The sequence below is a fragment of the Colius striatus genome, chromosome 12, assembly GCF_028858725.1.
Source record: "Colius striatus isolate bColStr4 chromosome 12, bColStr4.1.hap1, whole genome shotgun sequence".
NCBI classification, from domain to species: Eukaryota; Metazoa; Chordata; class Aves; order Coliiformes; family Coliidae; genus Colius; species Colius striatus.
Window position 1 is genome coordinate 21606693 of NC_084770.1, and position 17075 is coordinate 21623767.

The 17075-nt window shown below is 47.3% G+C and overlaps 1 protein-coding gene across 4 annotated transcripts; it reads left to right on the plus strand.

Annotated features, from left to right (window-relative positions):
- Positions 1 to 2688: 2688 nt before the first annotated feature.
- LOC104554651 (serine palmitoyltransferase small subunit B) lies at positions 2689 to 16104 on the plus strand. Of its 4 annotated transcripts, none has more exons than XM_062005767.1 (2): positions 2689 to 2838; positions 14648 to 16104. In XM_062005767.1, exon 2 carries the CDS (start codon positions 14679 to 14681, stop codon positions 14919 to 14921), a length of 243 nt encoding a protein of 80 aa, XP_061861751.1. In that variant the 5' UTR covers positions 2689 to 2838; positions 14648 to 14678; the 3' UTR covers positions 14922 to 16104. The 4 variants fall into 4 exon arrangements, with proteins under 4 accessions (XP_061861751.1, XP_061861754.1, XP_061861753.1 ...); XM_062005770.1 differs by lacking the exon at positions 2689 to 2838 and adding an exon at positions 3114 to 3174; XM_062005769.1 differs by lacking the exon at positions 2689 to 2838 and adding an exon at positions 3316 to 3381.
- Positions 16105 to 17075: the final 971 nt, after the last annotated feature.

A 17075-nucleotide genomic window follows, 5' to 3' on the forward strand; every position in this document is an offset into this window, starting at 1 on the left:
AACACCAGCAAGGGCTTGGCGGGGCCCCTGTAGCCCTGTCTTGTCTTAAGGCAAACAACACTTGATTATCAACAAATCTATAAGTCATTGTGATGCAAATGCTTCTCCATTTGATAAGACAGTGTGTGGCAAAATACAAGAGTGAGGCATTTACACTGAACCCTCATCTTACATAATTTGGCAAGTGCACCTATGCAACCATCAGCTGAAGTAAGATAGTAACAGATCACTGGGGTGATAATGAGACTGTGGGAAAGTATTCAGTAAACTCCTCTGTGAAAATGTGGAGCAAGTGCTATGACAGTCCTTTTGCAGGGATTTTTATGGGATTGGTGTAAGTGGTACACACTGACAAAAACACTTCTACCATTTGCAGCCCTGTCCACTTGGGCATCATAGAGTCATAGAATCAGAGAATGGTGGGGTTGGAAGGGACCTCTAGAGATCATCTAGTCCACCCTCCCTGCAGAAGCAGGTTCACCTAGATCAGGTCGCACAGGAACATGTCCAGGCGGGTCTTGAAGAGCTCCAAGGAAGGAGCCTCCACACCCCCTCTGGGCAGCCTGTGCCAGGGCTCCCTCACCTGAACAGTGACATAGCTTTTTCTTATATTTAAGTGAAACATTTTGTGTTCCAGCTTCATCCCATTCATCAAGTATGTCACAAAGCTAAGCTGCACACACAGACACAATATGGGGCCCCTGTAGCACCCCAGGAGGGATGGGAGTTGTGCTTCGAGCTAGAAAGGGGCACAGCTATTTGTATGTTTAAAACAAAGTCTCCACATAAGTACTTTTTAAGATCAAAGACCAGGCAATTATCAGTTCTGCAGTCAACATCCATAAAAACAGCAGCAGAAGCAGCACTGTATGAGCTGTATGAGCTGGGAACTAAGGCCTGTCCTGATTGCCCCTTTGCTGCCTGAGCAGCTTTGTTTGTGTAAGTGCCCTTTAAAGCTATCAGTTGAGGAAAGAGCAATTTTAAAGCATCGTTAAAATGTGTTCAAATATTAAAAGAACAATTAAATAACAGCAGTTACGTCTGGCCCTTGAAACAGTTTGCATGCCTTTATGGCCTTCTGTGGTTCAGAGACAACAGTCGGCGCCAGAAACGTGACAGAGTGGCCTCACTGTGCTGGAGGTGGCCCCAGCTCCCACTGCCACAGGCTGAGGACAAGGAGGTCCCCGTGGACCCAGGGGCTTCAGGCAGAGACAGACTAGAGAGTGCAGCCACGATTGGCTCTGCATGCAGAGCTGTAGTGATGGTCACCTCTGACTGGGTAAAGGGATGAGCTGAACAAACCACCACATGTCTGCAGAGAACTTGCAGGCATCAGCTCACCTGTAAAGGCACATCTTTAAGAGGCAGCTTGTTGCACAGAAAAGTAGGCAGTTTAGCAACACCAGCTCTTTACCTCACAGTCCTCACCCTGCTGTAAAAAGCAGCTCTACTCATAAATGTGAGAACAACTCTGTGGGCAGCTCCAGCATCTGGGCTCACACTGGTACCTGCTGCCTTTTGGGGAGGGGTGTGCTTGTGGCTTCTTCTGCAGTATGAGCATAGCCACAAGCCAAACAGACTTTAATGCCTAGAGCCAAACAGGCTGTGGTCAAACCTTCAGAGCACTGCTTCACCAGCAACACCCATATCCTGGCCCTGACCAGTTCCTCTCACTTCTGCGGCACAAAAAGGCACTGACAAAATTACTTTATATGTCATCTGATGACTCCTTTAGCCCAGTTCATCTCTCTGCCACAGAAGGGAACACAGAAGGGAACTGCCACCAAAGAGTCAGGCAGGGAGAGGGGCAGGACCTCAGGAGGCTCAGTGCCATGGCTGAGGACAGGCACACTGTGCTACAACCATGGGCTCCCACCCTCTCTGGGGATGGTCCCTTCTAACAGCACTTGAACAACTTTAGCCAACTTTTGGCTGCAGGAGCTGCCCATTGTTAAACAGAGCAAAGACTCAGCACCAGCCACAGCACTGGTCTCACTTGCACTGGCACCACATTCCAAACACCCTCATTTTTAGACCTGAGAGGTTGAAGTTAAGGATTTTTTGCCCTCTAAGGCAACAGGAGTTTCTCTGTACATGTAAGTCACAGCATGTCCCAACGCCTGGCTTAGGCAGATGTACAGGAGCGCTTTGTGCAGTGGCTGCTTCAATGCTCTTTGAATAGCTCAGGGCAGAGAAGGACAACCAGCAGACACTATTCTGACAAAACTCATTTTGAGAGCTCACCAGAGGCCATGCAGGGATCCCTCATCTCAAGCAGCACTACCCCTCTGGCCTCAAAACTGTAGCCACAGCCCAGCAGCAAAACACATCATCTCAAAAGAACACAAGACAAAACCTAACCTTGCTTCATGCCACCCGTTTAGCACTTAGTGTCATAAAGTAACAGTTTTGAAGGCTGAAAAATAGGATCAGCCTGTCAAAATAAGGTCTCTGCCATTGCTTTGCTTGGAGAATGAGATTGTAGCTGATTGCCCGAGGGGAAAACAGTGAACAAAGTGTTACTGCTACTTTTATTTCTCACTTTTACTGCAAAGTTAAGTTCTTAAGTAGCTCTTCGGTAGTGAGCAGGACACTGCAACACGCCTTTTCACGTCAGGAGCAGAATAAACTAAGGAAACCTGTGTATGACCCATGGTTGGCAGGGTCACATAGTATTTCACAGGACTTCAGATAAAGTCTTGTACGTACTTGCCCATCCAGATCACTTCTGGAAACACTTCACCTGATACACGATCACCATTTCCCTCTTTACACATCTGCAACGCTGGTTTCTCACATCACATTGCAACACTCGGGTCTAAGCAACTTCATTGCAAGGTACGTGTGTAATATCGAGCATCATCAGTAACTTAAAGCTGCTTCGGTGCCCAGAGAAGGGGTGGTGGATCACCGGGGCACCCCTGGGCAGGGCCGGTGCGGACGATGCCCGGCTCACCGGGACACCCCTGGGCAGGGCCGGTGCCAGTGCGGCCGATGGCCGGCTCACCGGGACACCCGCGGGTAGGGCCGGTGCGGCCGACGCCCGGCTCGCTGGGTCTCCCCTGCTTCCCGCAGCGGGGTGCCGAGGCGCATGACGCAAGTGCGCCGAGCAGATGCCGCCTATAGACGCAGCATCGCAGGGACAGGCGAAACGTCGCGGCTCGGCGCCCGGAGGTGACAGCCCAGTGAGCCCCGCGGGTTCCCCGAGCCGGGCTGCTCCCCGCACGCCGCGGCTCCCGCGCACGGAGGCGCGCAGAGGCGCGCGGCTGCTGCGGCAGCGCGGCGGGGCGCGGCGGGGCGGGGCGGCGCGGAGGGGCGCGGAGCGGAGCGGAGCGGCCCCCGGCGCGGCTGCGGCCGGCGGGGCGCGGAGCGGCGCGGAAGGTATTTAAGCGCGGCAGAGGGGACAGCGTTGGGTTGGGGAGTGGGAGTCTGCGGAGAGGAGGTGAGGACAGCGCGGTGGCGGTAGCAGCAGCGCGGGGGTCCCAGCTTTGCCCGACCAGCGAGGGTGGGTCGCACGGTGCCAGCGCTCAGACCCTGCTCCTCTCGCCCGAGGGCTTGGAGGCGGTGTCCCCGGGCTTCCCCAGATCCGAGGGGCTGGTGACCTTGGCCAGGCGGAGCCGCGGGCTGTCCGCAGGCGTTGGCAGGTCACAGGCGGCTGAGGAAGAAGCGCTGGAATAGGGGCCTCGGAGCAGGGGAAGGCTCCAGGGTTTGCTCTGCCTGCCTTTCTCAAGGTGGCTGATGGTGTTGCAGAAGGACCTGCAGCCTCAGCAAGGTCTCTCAGGACTTGTTGCTGTGGTCCTGAAGCCAGAGGCTGGCAGGTGGTGGTGTTGGGATAGCTGTCAGGAAGATGGTTTGCTTTAGTGGAGGTTCACTGGGAACAGGTCAAGCACCCAGAAGTAAAGAGGCTGCAATAGGAGGGAAGGTACAGGTGCTGCTCATAGCACTGTGGTGACAATACTCTTCCTCTGGAGATTTCTGCTCACTGGTTTTCTTAGTGTTGCTGGTTGCTTCCAGTAATCCTTTAATGTGAAATAGGTTCAAGAATACCTCTCAGATGTATAAGCAGAGTTGGGATAGTATAAAGGACACTGTAATAAATGCTACTACTCAGTTTAATCAGCTTGCATGGGACTTCTTGGACTGTGTAGTTTAAACTACTTTAGGAATAAGGATGTTTGGTTATCTTGTGCTCATGAGTATCTTGAGTATGGCACAAGTAACTATGTCCAGAGGGCAATTCTGTGACCCCTTGGACTCATTTCTAGATAGTGTGCTTTTGACAGAGAAACTCTCCACAGAGCTTGTATGTTGTTCATCCAGCAGTAATGGGAAATGTGGTGAAAAGGTGCTTGGGGAGCACTCAGGGCCATGGGAATACTTGCTCCATCACCCTTGTGCTCAAATAGTGTCCAGGATGTATGATGTAACAAATGGCACCAAGACTCAAGTGCTTCAGTTGGTTGATCTGCCAATCCAGCTTTTCCTGAGCCTTTAATTTGTGCAGTAGCTGCATACCTCACTCCTGGGGTAGAGCTAAGTGGGTAACCCCCAAACCAGTGCCCTGGGAGGAGAGGAGCCCATGCTGAGCTGTGACACAATGCCTGGCTGGGTCTCTGTGGAGGGGAGCCTGCCCTGCCCTGCGTGGCATGTGCTGGCTTCCTCCTGTGCCATTGTACAGGCATGTGCAAAGTGCAACAAGTAAGGTGGCAGCAGGTCACTCAGGAGACCTCTTCACTCTTGCTGTCTGCTCTAGCTAAACATGATGTCCCTGCATCTCAAGGCACATTGGCACAGCAGCCTGTTGCAACTTTGAAGAGCTTTGTCTTGCCCAGCTGACCAGGAGTATTTCTTGTGTTATCCTCTGCAAAAATTAAGAGTGGCTTTGTTCTCCCCATATTTGAGGAGTACTCTGCTATATCAATAGTTTTCTGTGTTCCAAGTTAAACCAGTTTCTATGAAAAATGTGAATCTCCTTTTTCCCTTCTTATCTGTTGCAAGTATCTCGCTTCATTTCTCTTTTCCTCTTTTAGACCAATAACTGGCATGGTGCAACACCACTTCCTTTCATTAGATCTCAAAGGAGATGCACTTGCACAAGAGTCAGGTACCTATTTTCCACCAATACCTGTCATAACTATGACAGTTTTCACCTTCTCATGTTACATATAACCCCAGAGCAGCCATCCTTTTCACCTGCTTCAGAAATGACTCAGAGCAAACCAAAGGAGTCTGAAGAAAACAAGAACTCCATTGGAAAGTAAATATCTTTGTAGAACCCAAGCATCTTAGCTATTTTGTTTATAGAGGGATGGGTTTACACAACCTGATGAACTTTCAAGTCTTGTAAGTCCTCTGGAAAGATCTAGCCAGTGTCCCAGACCTGAAAAGTGTTACAGAAACTGGAGGTTGTTGCTGAGAGCGAAGCCAATGCATATCCAAGATACCTCCTGGAACAGTTCAAGAACTCTCTGTTTTTTAAAGGACTTGCAATTTCAACCTGGTGCTGGTCTCTAGTCACAAATTTGAGGTGTGGTTTGGGAATCATCTCTGCTCAAAGCCATGTTAATAAACTATGCTTACACCGAAAACACAGGGAGAGCTTGCCCTGGGTTTTCAACTTGTCCATCTATCTGTCTGCCCTGGCAGTTCTTATCACCTAAGACCAGTTCTGCTCTGACATGCAAGTCCTGTCACAGGAGGACTCAGAGCCCAGAAAAAGCTGGAAAGGAAGGAGTTTGTACATAAATTGTAAGTAGAAGGTAGTTATGTAAGAAAATGACTGAGGCAACTTCAGAGGAGGGAAGAACAGAAAATACTTTGAAAAATTAATTTGGCCTTGGAAGAAAATGGGACAGAGCAGCTTCTCTGTGTCAAAAACATTACTGAAGCAGCATCTTCTTTTTCCTCTGTGCCTAAGCAGAGAAGGGAGAGTGTGCCAATAAATCAGTTGGGCTTCAAAGTCAGGGGGAGCTGATGGGTTTTTTTAGATGTTGTCTTTGCTAGGAGCAGCCTGCAGCCTTCCAGGAGCAGTTAAGGCATGAAATCAGTCTAAATATTAACTGCTTTCAGCTGCTGGGCTCCTACGTGAATGGTTGGGAACCTCTCTCCAAATGAAATCCCTATGAGTGCTGCAGATCATCCCCCCCTTTCCTGAGGGTCAACAGTTTATATATAACCTTTAAAATTACTTCCCATGTTGTTGTAGGTCATTGTACACTCAATCTGTGCACTTAATAGTGTTTCAGAAGTCATGTGAGTGTACTGTAATCCAGGTGGAGAGATAGTCTGCTGAGAATCCATTTGCTGCAGTTAGAGATGCAGCTGAGTTGTAGCACCACACTGATGCTTGGGGCCATAGGATTACTGAGGAGCTGTTGGAGGAGCATGCACATGAAGACTAGAATCACAGAATCGTTTTGGTTGGAAAAGACCTTTAAGATCAAGTCCAACCACCCTACCAAGCCCACCAGTAACCCATGTCTCTCAGCACCTCATGTATGTGTCTTAAATATCTTCAGGGCTGGGCACTGCCCCAGCTCCCTGGGCAGCCTGGGACAGGGGCTGACAACCCTCTCAGGGAAAAAGTTCTGCCTCATCTCTAATCTAAACCTCCCCAGCACAACTTGAGCCCATTTCCTCTTGTCCAAAGTCTTGTCTTGACTGGGTTTGTGTTCAGAGCCGGAGACAAGGAAGTCTGGGTCAGATTTGTGCAGGTGTAGCATTGCCAGTTGACTACCTTTTTTTAATTGCCTTTATTTTTAAGCTAACAAAGGTAAAAGGAAATCTTTCCAAGGGAACTCTTTTCATCAACAGCAAAAGGCACTTTGTAGGCTCCTAGCACTTGTATGCATTCTGTATCTTTTTCAAGTTAAAGAAAACAAACATTGCCAAATAAGGTCAATGACATCTTGGGATGCATTAAGAAGAGTGTGGGCAGCAGGTCAGGGAGGTTCTCCTCCCTCTCTACTCTGCCCTGGTGAAGCCTCCTGTGTGTAGTTCTGGGTTCCCACGTTCAAGAGTAATAGAGAACTGCTGGGGAGAGGTGAGCACAGATCTACCAAAATGATCAGGAAGGAGCCTCCACAACCCCTCTGGGCAGCCTGTTCCACTGCTCAGATTTCTCAATGACCTTATCCATGCTGAAATACCGAAATTGTGGGTGTTAAGAGGATGGGGATAGTTTTCTTCTGTGGTGGCCAGTGCCAGGACAAGGGGTAACAGACACAAGCTGAAATGCAAAAAGTTCCACTAGTACACCAGGAGAAAGTCCTTTGGTGCTGAGGGGAGGGAGCCCTGGCCCAGGCTGCCCAGGGAGGGTGTGGAGGCTCCTTCTTGGGAGGCTTCCAAACCCACCTGGACATGTTCCTGTGCCCCCTGAGTGAGGGGAACCTCCTTTAGCAGGGGTTGGGCTGGATGAGCTCTGCAGGGCCCTGCCCACCTCCACCACTTGGGAATTCTGTGAAATATCACCCATGTGCAAACACTAAGGTCAGCAGGAAGGAGGGTTAATGTTTGCGGATTAGGAGGCTGCTGGAGCTCATTCTTCTAAGTAGAATAAAGCAGAAATGTGCCCCAAAAATGCCATTTCTTCCTTACTGTTTCCACTCCTAAAGCATTTTTCCACTCCCAAGAAGTGGGTTTTGTTTTTTTTTTTCTCCAAAAAACCACCCCAGAGGTGCAGTTGAACTGTGTTCACCCACATGCAAACTGAGTCATGTACAGTAATCAGACTTTACCAGTCTGGTGTTGCATGGATGGTGGCAAGAACAAGTACATAAGATTCTGCCATTCCAGTAGCACAGTAGCTGGCAGTAATGTATGGCCAAGCGTGCCATGGAGTGCTGAATCAGGAAGATAAATGCTGAGGAAGAGAAACCAGAGATGGCCTCACTGCTGCTGTGCATTTTCACTCCAGAATTAGAGGAGGGGAGATATTAATGAAATTCTGTGTGTAAAATAACCCCCACTTTTAATGGTGCATAACTGTCCACGGTGGGAGTTGTGCTGGGATTATTGCTGCTCTTCTTTCACATTGTTTGTCTGGCATTACCTCCCTGTGAAAACAAGCTTTAGTGTACATTTAAGCATCCATGTATAAGTCCCACAGTAACCTGAGGGTTCTGCTTGCCAGCAATAGGCAGCTTTCTAGGCTGAGATGATGTGATGTGGCCATGGGCCACGCTGCGTATGGGGAATCTGAGCAGCACAGATGCAATAGAGGAACAGACTGAGACAGCCCCAGGACATGCTGGCATTTGGATTCTCTGCACAACTTTAACTGCTGCCTCATCTAGATTTCTTCTGGATTTCTTCCCAGTTACTGGTCCACAAGACCTGTGTCTCATTCCTTAGGCACTATGCTTGGTGCTCTCTGAATAAAAACATATTAAAGCAAATAACTGAGGGACTGGGAATGTGAATCCCTCTGTGGTTCTAGTTGCACTTACAGAAACATCAGACTACAAAAAATCAATGGGTCCATCACAGTTATGTTAGCATTTAGAGGGCTGTTGAGTCTCCTTCTCTGGAGACATTCCAAACCCACCTGGATGAGTTCTTGTGTGACCTTCTCTAGGTGGTCCTGCTCTGGCAGAGGGGTTGGACTGGATAATCTCCTGAGGTCCCTTCCAACCCTTGTGATTGTGTGACTGGTTCCTTGGGTAAGTCAGAATATTCTGAGTAAAAACAGAACAAAACCCATTTAACACAATTACAAATAAGAACAAGGATGTATATGTCAATACATTTCAGTACCCAAGGGGGAAGGTGACTACCCATTTCTCTTCTAATATCTGGAGTTATTTACCTATCAGACAACTTTAAAGTAATTATTGTACTTTGCCATGTCACGTCTGCTATTTGGAGCCTGTGTGCTGTAGGTGCTTATGAGACCAAACACAAGCCTCAGGGGCTTGTGGCAGGATTTTACTTAAGCTTCAGCATGTGTTCAGTCCCTTGGGCTTCTGCCAAACCCACCAACTCTTGTTTCTCTGCTACCACAGCAATTATTTAGCAAACTGCCAATTTTTAGCCAATTAAGTGTTTGCATTTTGGGGATGAATTTATTGTTTGCTTGTTTCTCCTTCCAATCTTGTTTATGACACTTGGCCCTGCTTTACATTCAGAGCATCAGAGATTACCTGGTCAATGATTTTGGGGCTCCTTCTATCTCTGGGGCTTGTTTTTTCTCCATTCTAGATAAATTTCTCTAAGCCTGTCTGTATGTTGGAAGCCCTTTTTCTCTGTATGTGTAAGCCAACCAGATTCTCCTGCTGTTTCAAGCATTCCTTGGAAACCAGTCTATCCCTGTTCCCCTGGAGGAGTGTTTCCACAGGGATTTCCCAGCAGGTGCATTTTTGCCATGTGCTGTGCAGACAGCAGGCAGAGTTGGAGACTGCTAGTGTGAACAGTCCCCCAAACCCTGTCACTCAAAGCAGAAACACAGTGAAGTACCTAACATTTGAATCTTCAGGTTACAACAGCAAACACGAGCTCTACCACTTGGAACTAAGCTTATTAATGAAGCCATTTTTGCAATTAGGCATGCTCTTAAATGAAACCTGGGATTTTATGTGATGATTTATCTTTTCAGCTGCCCTAATCAGAGACAAGTGTCAACATGCAAGAAAATCAGGTTGCCACTTAAAACAATAAAAGCTGCTTTACAGGTCTTTCTTGCCTTTTTTTTTGGCTTGGAGGTGAAATTGCTGAAAGTAGTGTGAATGTTGTGTCATGGGTTGATGGAAGGTGAATTTTGTTCATTTTATTCATAGCTGGCTGTAACAGTCCCATGGCCTGCAAACAAGAAAGCATTTCCATTGCACAAAGGAATACTTAAATTCAAACCTGTAAGCAGATGAGCACTGAGTTAAAATTGCTTAACAGCAGCTTATCTCCTGTTCTGGAATACTGGAACCGAATCACAGAATCGTTTAGGTTGGAAAAGACATTTAAGCTCCTTGAGTCCAACTGCTTGCCCAGCACTGACACAGGCAGCACTAAACCATGTCCTGCAGCCACAGCTACATGGCTCTGGAATCCCTCCAGGGATGGGGACACCACCAGTGCCCTGGGCAGCCTGGAACACAGTTTAACAACCCTTTTGGGGAAGGATTTTTTTCTAATCTCTAAGTTAAAGTTCCTCTTGGCACAATTTGAGGCTGTTTCCTCTTGTCCTGTCACTTGGAGCTTGGGACAAGAGACTGACCTGCTCCTGGCCACAGCCTCCTGTCAGGGAGTGTCAGAGAGTGCTGTCTCCCCTCAGCCTCCAGGCTCAACACCCCCATTCCCTCAGCCCCGACCCCCCAGCACCCTTGTGCTCCAGCTCTGTGCCTGGCTCTGGCCATGCTGCAGCCTCCCAGTGTCCCTCTGGCAGTGAGTGAGGGGCTCAACACTGAACGCAGCCCTCAAGCTGCAGCCTCACCAGGAGCCAGCACAGAGGCACAATCGCTGCCCTGGTCCTTCTGATCACAGTTTCTGACTCAAGCCAGGATGCCATTGGCCTTGGCTACCTGTGCACACTGCTGGCTCATGTTCAGCTGCTGTTGATTAACACCCCCAGGTCCCTTTCTTCTGGGCATCTTTCCAGCCCCTCTACCCCAGGCTGGAACAATACCTGGGGTTGGTGTGACCTAAGTGCAGGACTTAGCACTTGGTCTTGTGTGCTCCAGCCTGGCCAGGGCCCTCTGAAGAGCCTTCCTGCCCTCAGGCAGGTCTATGCACCCACACAGCTTCATATCATCAGCAAATTTAATGAGGGTGCACTTGATCCCCTTGTCCAGATCATTGATAAAGCTGTTAAAGAGAATAGGCCCCACCACTGAGCCCTGGAGAATACCACTGGTGACTGATTGCCAACTGCTGCTAACTCCATTCACCACCACTCTTGGAGCTCATCCAAATAACTGAGCTATAATGCAGAGTCCTTGAAACTCCTGGCACAAGCTGATTGCTGCATTAATGTAACAAAAAACAGTAATGCTTAAAAATGTCAGTGGAAGCCTCTCTAGGACATGTCCTGTTCACAACAAAGAGTTTTTAGCCTCAAAAGTTTCTGTTTCTCTAGTGATCTGCCATTCCCTTTTATTGCTGTGAGGTAATTAGCTTATGTGGTAAGGCTGCCTGAACTGTTGGGCTACTGCTTATGCTTAAAACTGGCCCTGAATTAATGCAAATGGGGTACCTTCTGAAAAGGTATCTGGATCACAGTGACACAGGGGATGTTTGCATCTCATTGGCTGAGCAGCTGCTTTAAGATGGCTTTTTTCCTTTCCCTCCTATGTTTTCCTATTATAAATTCTGCATCTGGAATGGCATTATCCTGAGACACCTCTCGTGTCTGCTGCATTTCCCAGACAGTTCCTACTAACAGAGAAAGTCTCTGGCTAGATTCAATGCAGTGGAAATGAAGTGGACGAGGTGAGGACAGAGGCTGTAATTTGAGTGTTTGTCTTTTACTTATCTCAACCTCTATCATTCACTTGGAGATCATGCATTAAGAATACAGCTTGCATTCTTGCTGGCAGCCCTGGGAGTTCCATTACAGGGCTGTCTGAGTGCCTGGGGAGGGGGTTCTTCCCCTGGGCCCTGAACAGGAAGGACTGAAGAAGCACAGGCTGGCTGCTAGGACTTAGTGACTGAGCTGAGTGGAAATACAGTCCCCAGGCTGCAGAAAGTGTAACAAAGGTCTTTGGTATAAATCAAAAGGTCTGCTCCTTATTTTAATTGCTTCATACTTTATTCATGTATCCCTCCAAGACAGCAATGTCTAGTAAGTGACAGTGGTGAGTCTGCTAGACTGATCTCAGTAAAATCAACCTGGGGAGTATTTTCCTGTCTTTGGCTTTTCCTTATACCAGCTCTGGATGGAGCTATCCAAGTGTACATGCTGCTGTGGGCAGAAAGCCTGGGATCTTTCCCCTCAAAACCACTGCAACACCCCTCTGATAACCTCGTTACCTTAAACACCCACAGCAAGTGCTCCACCCTGGCAGTTCCTCCCTGCAGTGGTCAGGTTTCACAGGTATTTACCCAAGAAAGGTTTGAGTTTAACTAGCACAGGTATAAGCCCAGTGTAAATGCCATAATCCTAGATAGTATGAGAATGCCTTTATCGTTTTCCATTCAATTGTATAGCAAAGGGCTTAACCTCTTCATTGAAAAATACTGCTCCTTTTGCAGGAGGTATAAATAGAGACACTTTTGGCTCCCAGCGAGTCGCAGTTTGCCAGCTGTGCCATTTTTGTTGCAGGCTTTACAATATTTACAAGGTTTTAAGGCCTCTCTTGAGTTTTGCCCTAAAATAAATTATCTAAAAGGAATCATCTTCTATTCATACCAGGACAGAAATCAGTGGTAGCCTTTCTCCCCAGCCTGTATCCTTGCAAAGTAAAGCTGTCCACAGTCACTGCTAGACTTAAAATGGAAGTGATCTGCCCCCCAAAAGCATTGTAGGCAGCCTCTTGGTCTAGGAGATGTCACCTAGGAGATAAGGGGAAGATGAGTGTGAAAGAAATTACAGAATCACAGAATCTCAAGGGCTAGAAGACACCTTGAAAGATCATCCAGTCCAACCCCCCCTGCCAGAGCAGAACCGCCTGGCGTAGGTCACACAAGACTGCTTTGGGAGAAGAAGGAGAGTATTTACTGGGGAAGGTACTGATGGTTGGAGGCCACAGAAAGAGAGGAGCTGGGTGGGTGATGGGGCACAGACAGAAATTTTTCTGCATCAAAATCTGCTACCACAGACAGGCCCTCCCTCCTTTGTTTCTCTGTGCTTGTCACCAGCAAAGAGGTTGTGCTCATGGGGGTGCTGAGAGTTGAGGAGCAGCTGGGGAACAGACATGAGGAGATCTGGTCAGGAAGCCAAGGGAGGGGAGGAGAAACACCGGGAGAGGAGCCAGTGCATAGATGAAGGAGGGGAAGCAAAGACAATCCACTCCCTTATCCACAGCACTGGACAGGCACTTGGAGTGCTGATTCAGCCAGACAGCTTGCCACACTTAGACTGAGTCTGCAGTTGTTGCCTTCCCAAAGAGGAAGGGGCAAAAAGCTACCTTAGAACATCTCCAGCTGCTGAGGTGTAAGCTAGTCTGGCAGGATGCTTATGTAATATGGGAATGTTGAACCTTAACAACCTTAACACCAGTGACCTAAAGGAAGAAAGATGGAGAAACACGACCCATCAGGGTGTGTGCACCCAACACTGCACCCACCAGACAAAACCTGTACACATTAGTAACCAAAGTAAAGCTCTTATCAAACAAACCAGAGATCCATTTCACTGGTAACTTGTCTTCCCTTCAGTAAATACTCACATACACTAGAATGTACTGTACAGCCTCCAGAGGCAGTACATTCTTAGCCTAAACCAGTGGCCCATCCTTACTTTAATCACATTATTTGGATTCCAGTGCTACAGTGGAATTTGTTGCCTTGAGGCACAGAAAATTTCTGTTGCCCGAGACTCACAGGACTGGAGGGAGGTGACATGTCCAAGCATCTCTGTTCCTGGCATTTTAGACAACAAAAGTGTGGAACAAAAGGACACACTGGAAGGTTTTTCAGCAGGACTAAACTCTGCTGTGTTCCTCTTTACTGAGAGCTGACCTGGTTGGCATGTGCGTCCTCGAAACTGAACAGCCAAAATAAAAGAGTCCTTCTGTGAAGCCTCATGCAGTTGCTTATCATTCTGTCTCTATTTTCTCTTAAGTAGATGTTTCCACCTGAAGTTAAAGATTATTTTAAATGCTGGAAAAGCATTTTTAACAAAAAACAGTGGAAGGCAAAACCCCATTTCCTACTTAATACTTGCTCAGTCATTCTCCTTTCTGTGTGGAGACGGGAAGAGTGAATGTATAAAGGTATTACCTGGGAGAAAAGTCTTTCCTAGACTTGAAACTTCCATTAAATACTCGTAATCTGTAATGTATCTTATTCCTTTGCCATTAGCTGAAAAAACTTCTTGCTATTTGAGGTTACTTTTTTCCCCTCCCTTTCATAGCTTGTCTTTTTTTTATTCCCAACAATTGCAGAATAACAAGAATTGCTATCAGAAGTAAGCAGAGGAGTTTTTAAAGAGCAGTTCTTTTTATCTCATCTTTATGTCAGAGTCTGCCAGCTGCATTTATGGAAGCTGGCCCAAAGCTGTCTCTTTTATACGTGTGTCTCCCTGACTTCCACATGAACCCCGTGCCTTTGTAAGCGGCTGCGGTTTTAGTTCCTACTGCAGAATGAGCAGCAAAACACAGTCATAATCAGGACATAAGAATCACAGAATCTGAAGGGCTGGAAGGGATCTTGAAAGCTCATCCAGTGCAACCCCCCTGCCAAAGCAGGACCACCTAGAGTAGATCACATAGGAACTCATCCAGCCGGGTTTGGAATGTGGGTTAGGAATTGAGAGTGCCCAACTGCTGCAGCTTCAATAACTGCAAGCAGCAGTTGCTAGGGCTGAAGATGGTTTTCCTCTGCTCCAGAGCAGCAGAGGCTGCTGATGGCATCGATGCGTTATTTCTGTTTGAACTTTGGTTTATGTAACAATTACATGTGGTATTAAACTTGACATGATGCTCAGTGCATCACTATTTTGTAGTCCCGGGTCTGTCTTTCCCCTGCAGCTGTAATCCAGACTCCTCTGTCATTACAGGTCGCCTTCCCAAAATCACTGGAAGCTGAAGATGGATATTAAGCGTGTGAAGGACTATATCTATTGGCTGTACTACCAGTACCTGCTGATCACCTGCAGCTACGTGCTGGAGCCCTGGGAGCAGTCCATGTTCCACACCATCACCGTGACTATCTTCGCCATGGTGGTGTACACAGCTTACGTCTTCGTGCCCATCCACATCCGCTTGGCTTTTGAGTTCTTCTCGCAGATATTTGGAGGCCAGCCCGAAAGCACCGTCTCCATCGTCAACTGAACTTGCCTCAGCAGGGATGAACAGCTCTTGCCACCTGTGAAACACAACGACTTCTTCAATCTCGGCCATTTATTCTGAAGCGGTTTTGCAGTTACGAAAATCCAGTTTTCTCTTACCAAACCCGGCTTGCTTCATTACCATAGCTGGAAACCAGAATAAAGCACTGACTGCTGGCTGCACAGTCCCCAGAAACGAAGCACAGGTCAGCTTTTGATGTCTGATAATGAAACACATCAGCTGGAATGCCACATTCAACTAATATTCAAGCAGCTCCCACATTCAGCGCCCTAATTTAATCGCACCAGCATGTATAAAACAGCAGAGAGTGTTGCTGATGGCTGTGAGGAGGGTACTGCACTCATTACATGCAAACAAGTTCTGCCAGTGGAGTGCAATGGCAAAATATACCATGCCTTCTCTGAGCCAGGTTAGAGAATGTAAGGAGATGGGTATCATAGAGGATGATATGACTCCGGCTGGTTATTGACTTCTGGTTTTTAATGGATAAGTAATTAGAAAGTAATAGGGGTATGAATATGAATCCAACTTTTTGCATCTGAGTTTAGGTGGTCTAAGATAGTAAAAAAAAAAACCAACATAGTACAGGTAATCTTGCAGTTTACTGAAAATGACAGAAGGAAAGAGAAGTGGCTCTGTTGCAGTGCACTGCCACCGAGACATCTTCTCTTTCTGCTCCCATTCACCAAGGCATGTGCATGTCTGCACCAGAGGAAGATGATCCAGAAAACAGAGTGGAAGTAATATTTTAATAACTGCAGGGAACTCCTGAGTGCTTGAAGAGATTTGCTTTATAAAGAAGAAATGAGATTTATTATAGTTGCCTGTGGGGAGTTTCTCGAACGTGGAAGGTTTGTTTGCTTTTCACTCTACACCTAAATCAAGTGTCTCTGCCAAACTGTAAGTTATAGCTATACAGTGCATGTATCGAACAGCTCATGCCACTGTTGTTAGAAGTGAGAGATGCAAAATGTAAATAGCTTTCAAACAATGTTTCCACAGAATTTAAAAACCCCTCAATGTCTTTATCAAGCTGCAGAGGGGTCCTGCATGCTTAAAAGAACCCTGTTTGGAAACTAAGACATGTTTTGAAGGTTGAACAGATCTGAACATGTGTATGCTGTTTTTCCAGAAACAAATAAAAGTTTATTCTTCAGAAACAACATTTTGGTGCATGACTCACCTCTTCCTGCATTTTCTGTTTGTCCATAATACTCTGGATGTGTGTGGGCCAGGCTGACACCATGCAGACGGAATGTTTTGATGCAAACGTTTCGGGGCAAGGTTTCAGAGCCCCTTCAATGGATCCGTGTGTGGACTGCAATGTTCATACTCATTAGTTCTTCAGCCCAAAATCTCTGATAAGGGATGGTGAGGGGGGAAGAAAAAAAAAACCAAAACCCTATAAAAAAGCCTCAGAAACTTCACTGAAGATTGTGCTCTGTAGACCTGCTCACATGGTCCTGAAGGCAACTCCAGGAGATGCACAGGTCTGCTGCTTGTCAGAGGCCACATTCATCATACAGAATCACAGAATGGTTTCAGCTGAAGAGACCTTTCAGCTCTTGGAGTGCAGCCTTTGTCCCAGCCCCATCAACCACCAGCCCATTTCCCTCAGTGCAACATCCACCTGTCTCTGAAACCCCTCCAGGGACGGTGACTCCAGCACCTCCCTGGGCAGCCCCTTCCAATGCCTGACAACCCTGTCAGCAAAGAAATTCCTCCTCACATCCAGCGTGAGTATTCTAGCAATATCATACTTGCTAGTTGTGTTCAGGTGGTACAAGCAGATCATGGATGTGCCTGAATTCTCAGGCTAGCCACTGATATGCTTCAAGTTAAGGAATATCTGCGTGTGCTGGTGACACAACAATTGGGTGGTTCGGGCTCAAATGGGAGCCAAAGGCTTTGCTGTCCTATCAGTTTAATCACAGTTGTTAACCTGCAAATAGGAGGTACCAAGTTGTAATCACACTTGCAGTAATAAACAGAGACTTGGAGGAGAAGAAAAATGTCAAGTGCTTGGGAAAATTTCCGTGAAAGCAGTCTATAAAATAGAATTAAAGTGTTGGAGGTGAAAAAATATTTACCTAGCAAGCTGGTGCTTGAACCAAAATGACTTCCCAAGATTCTATC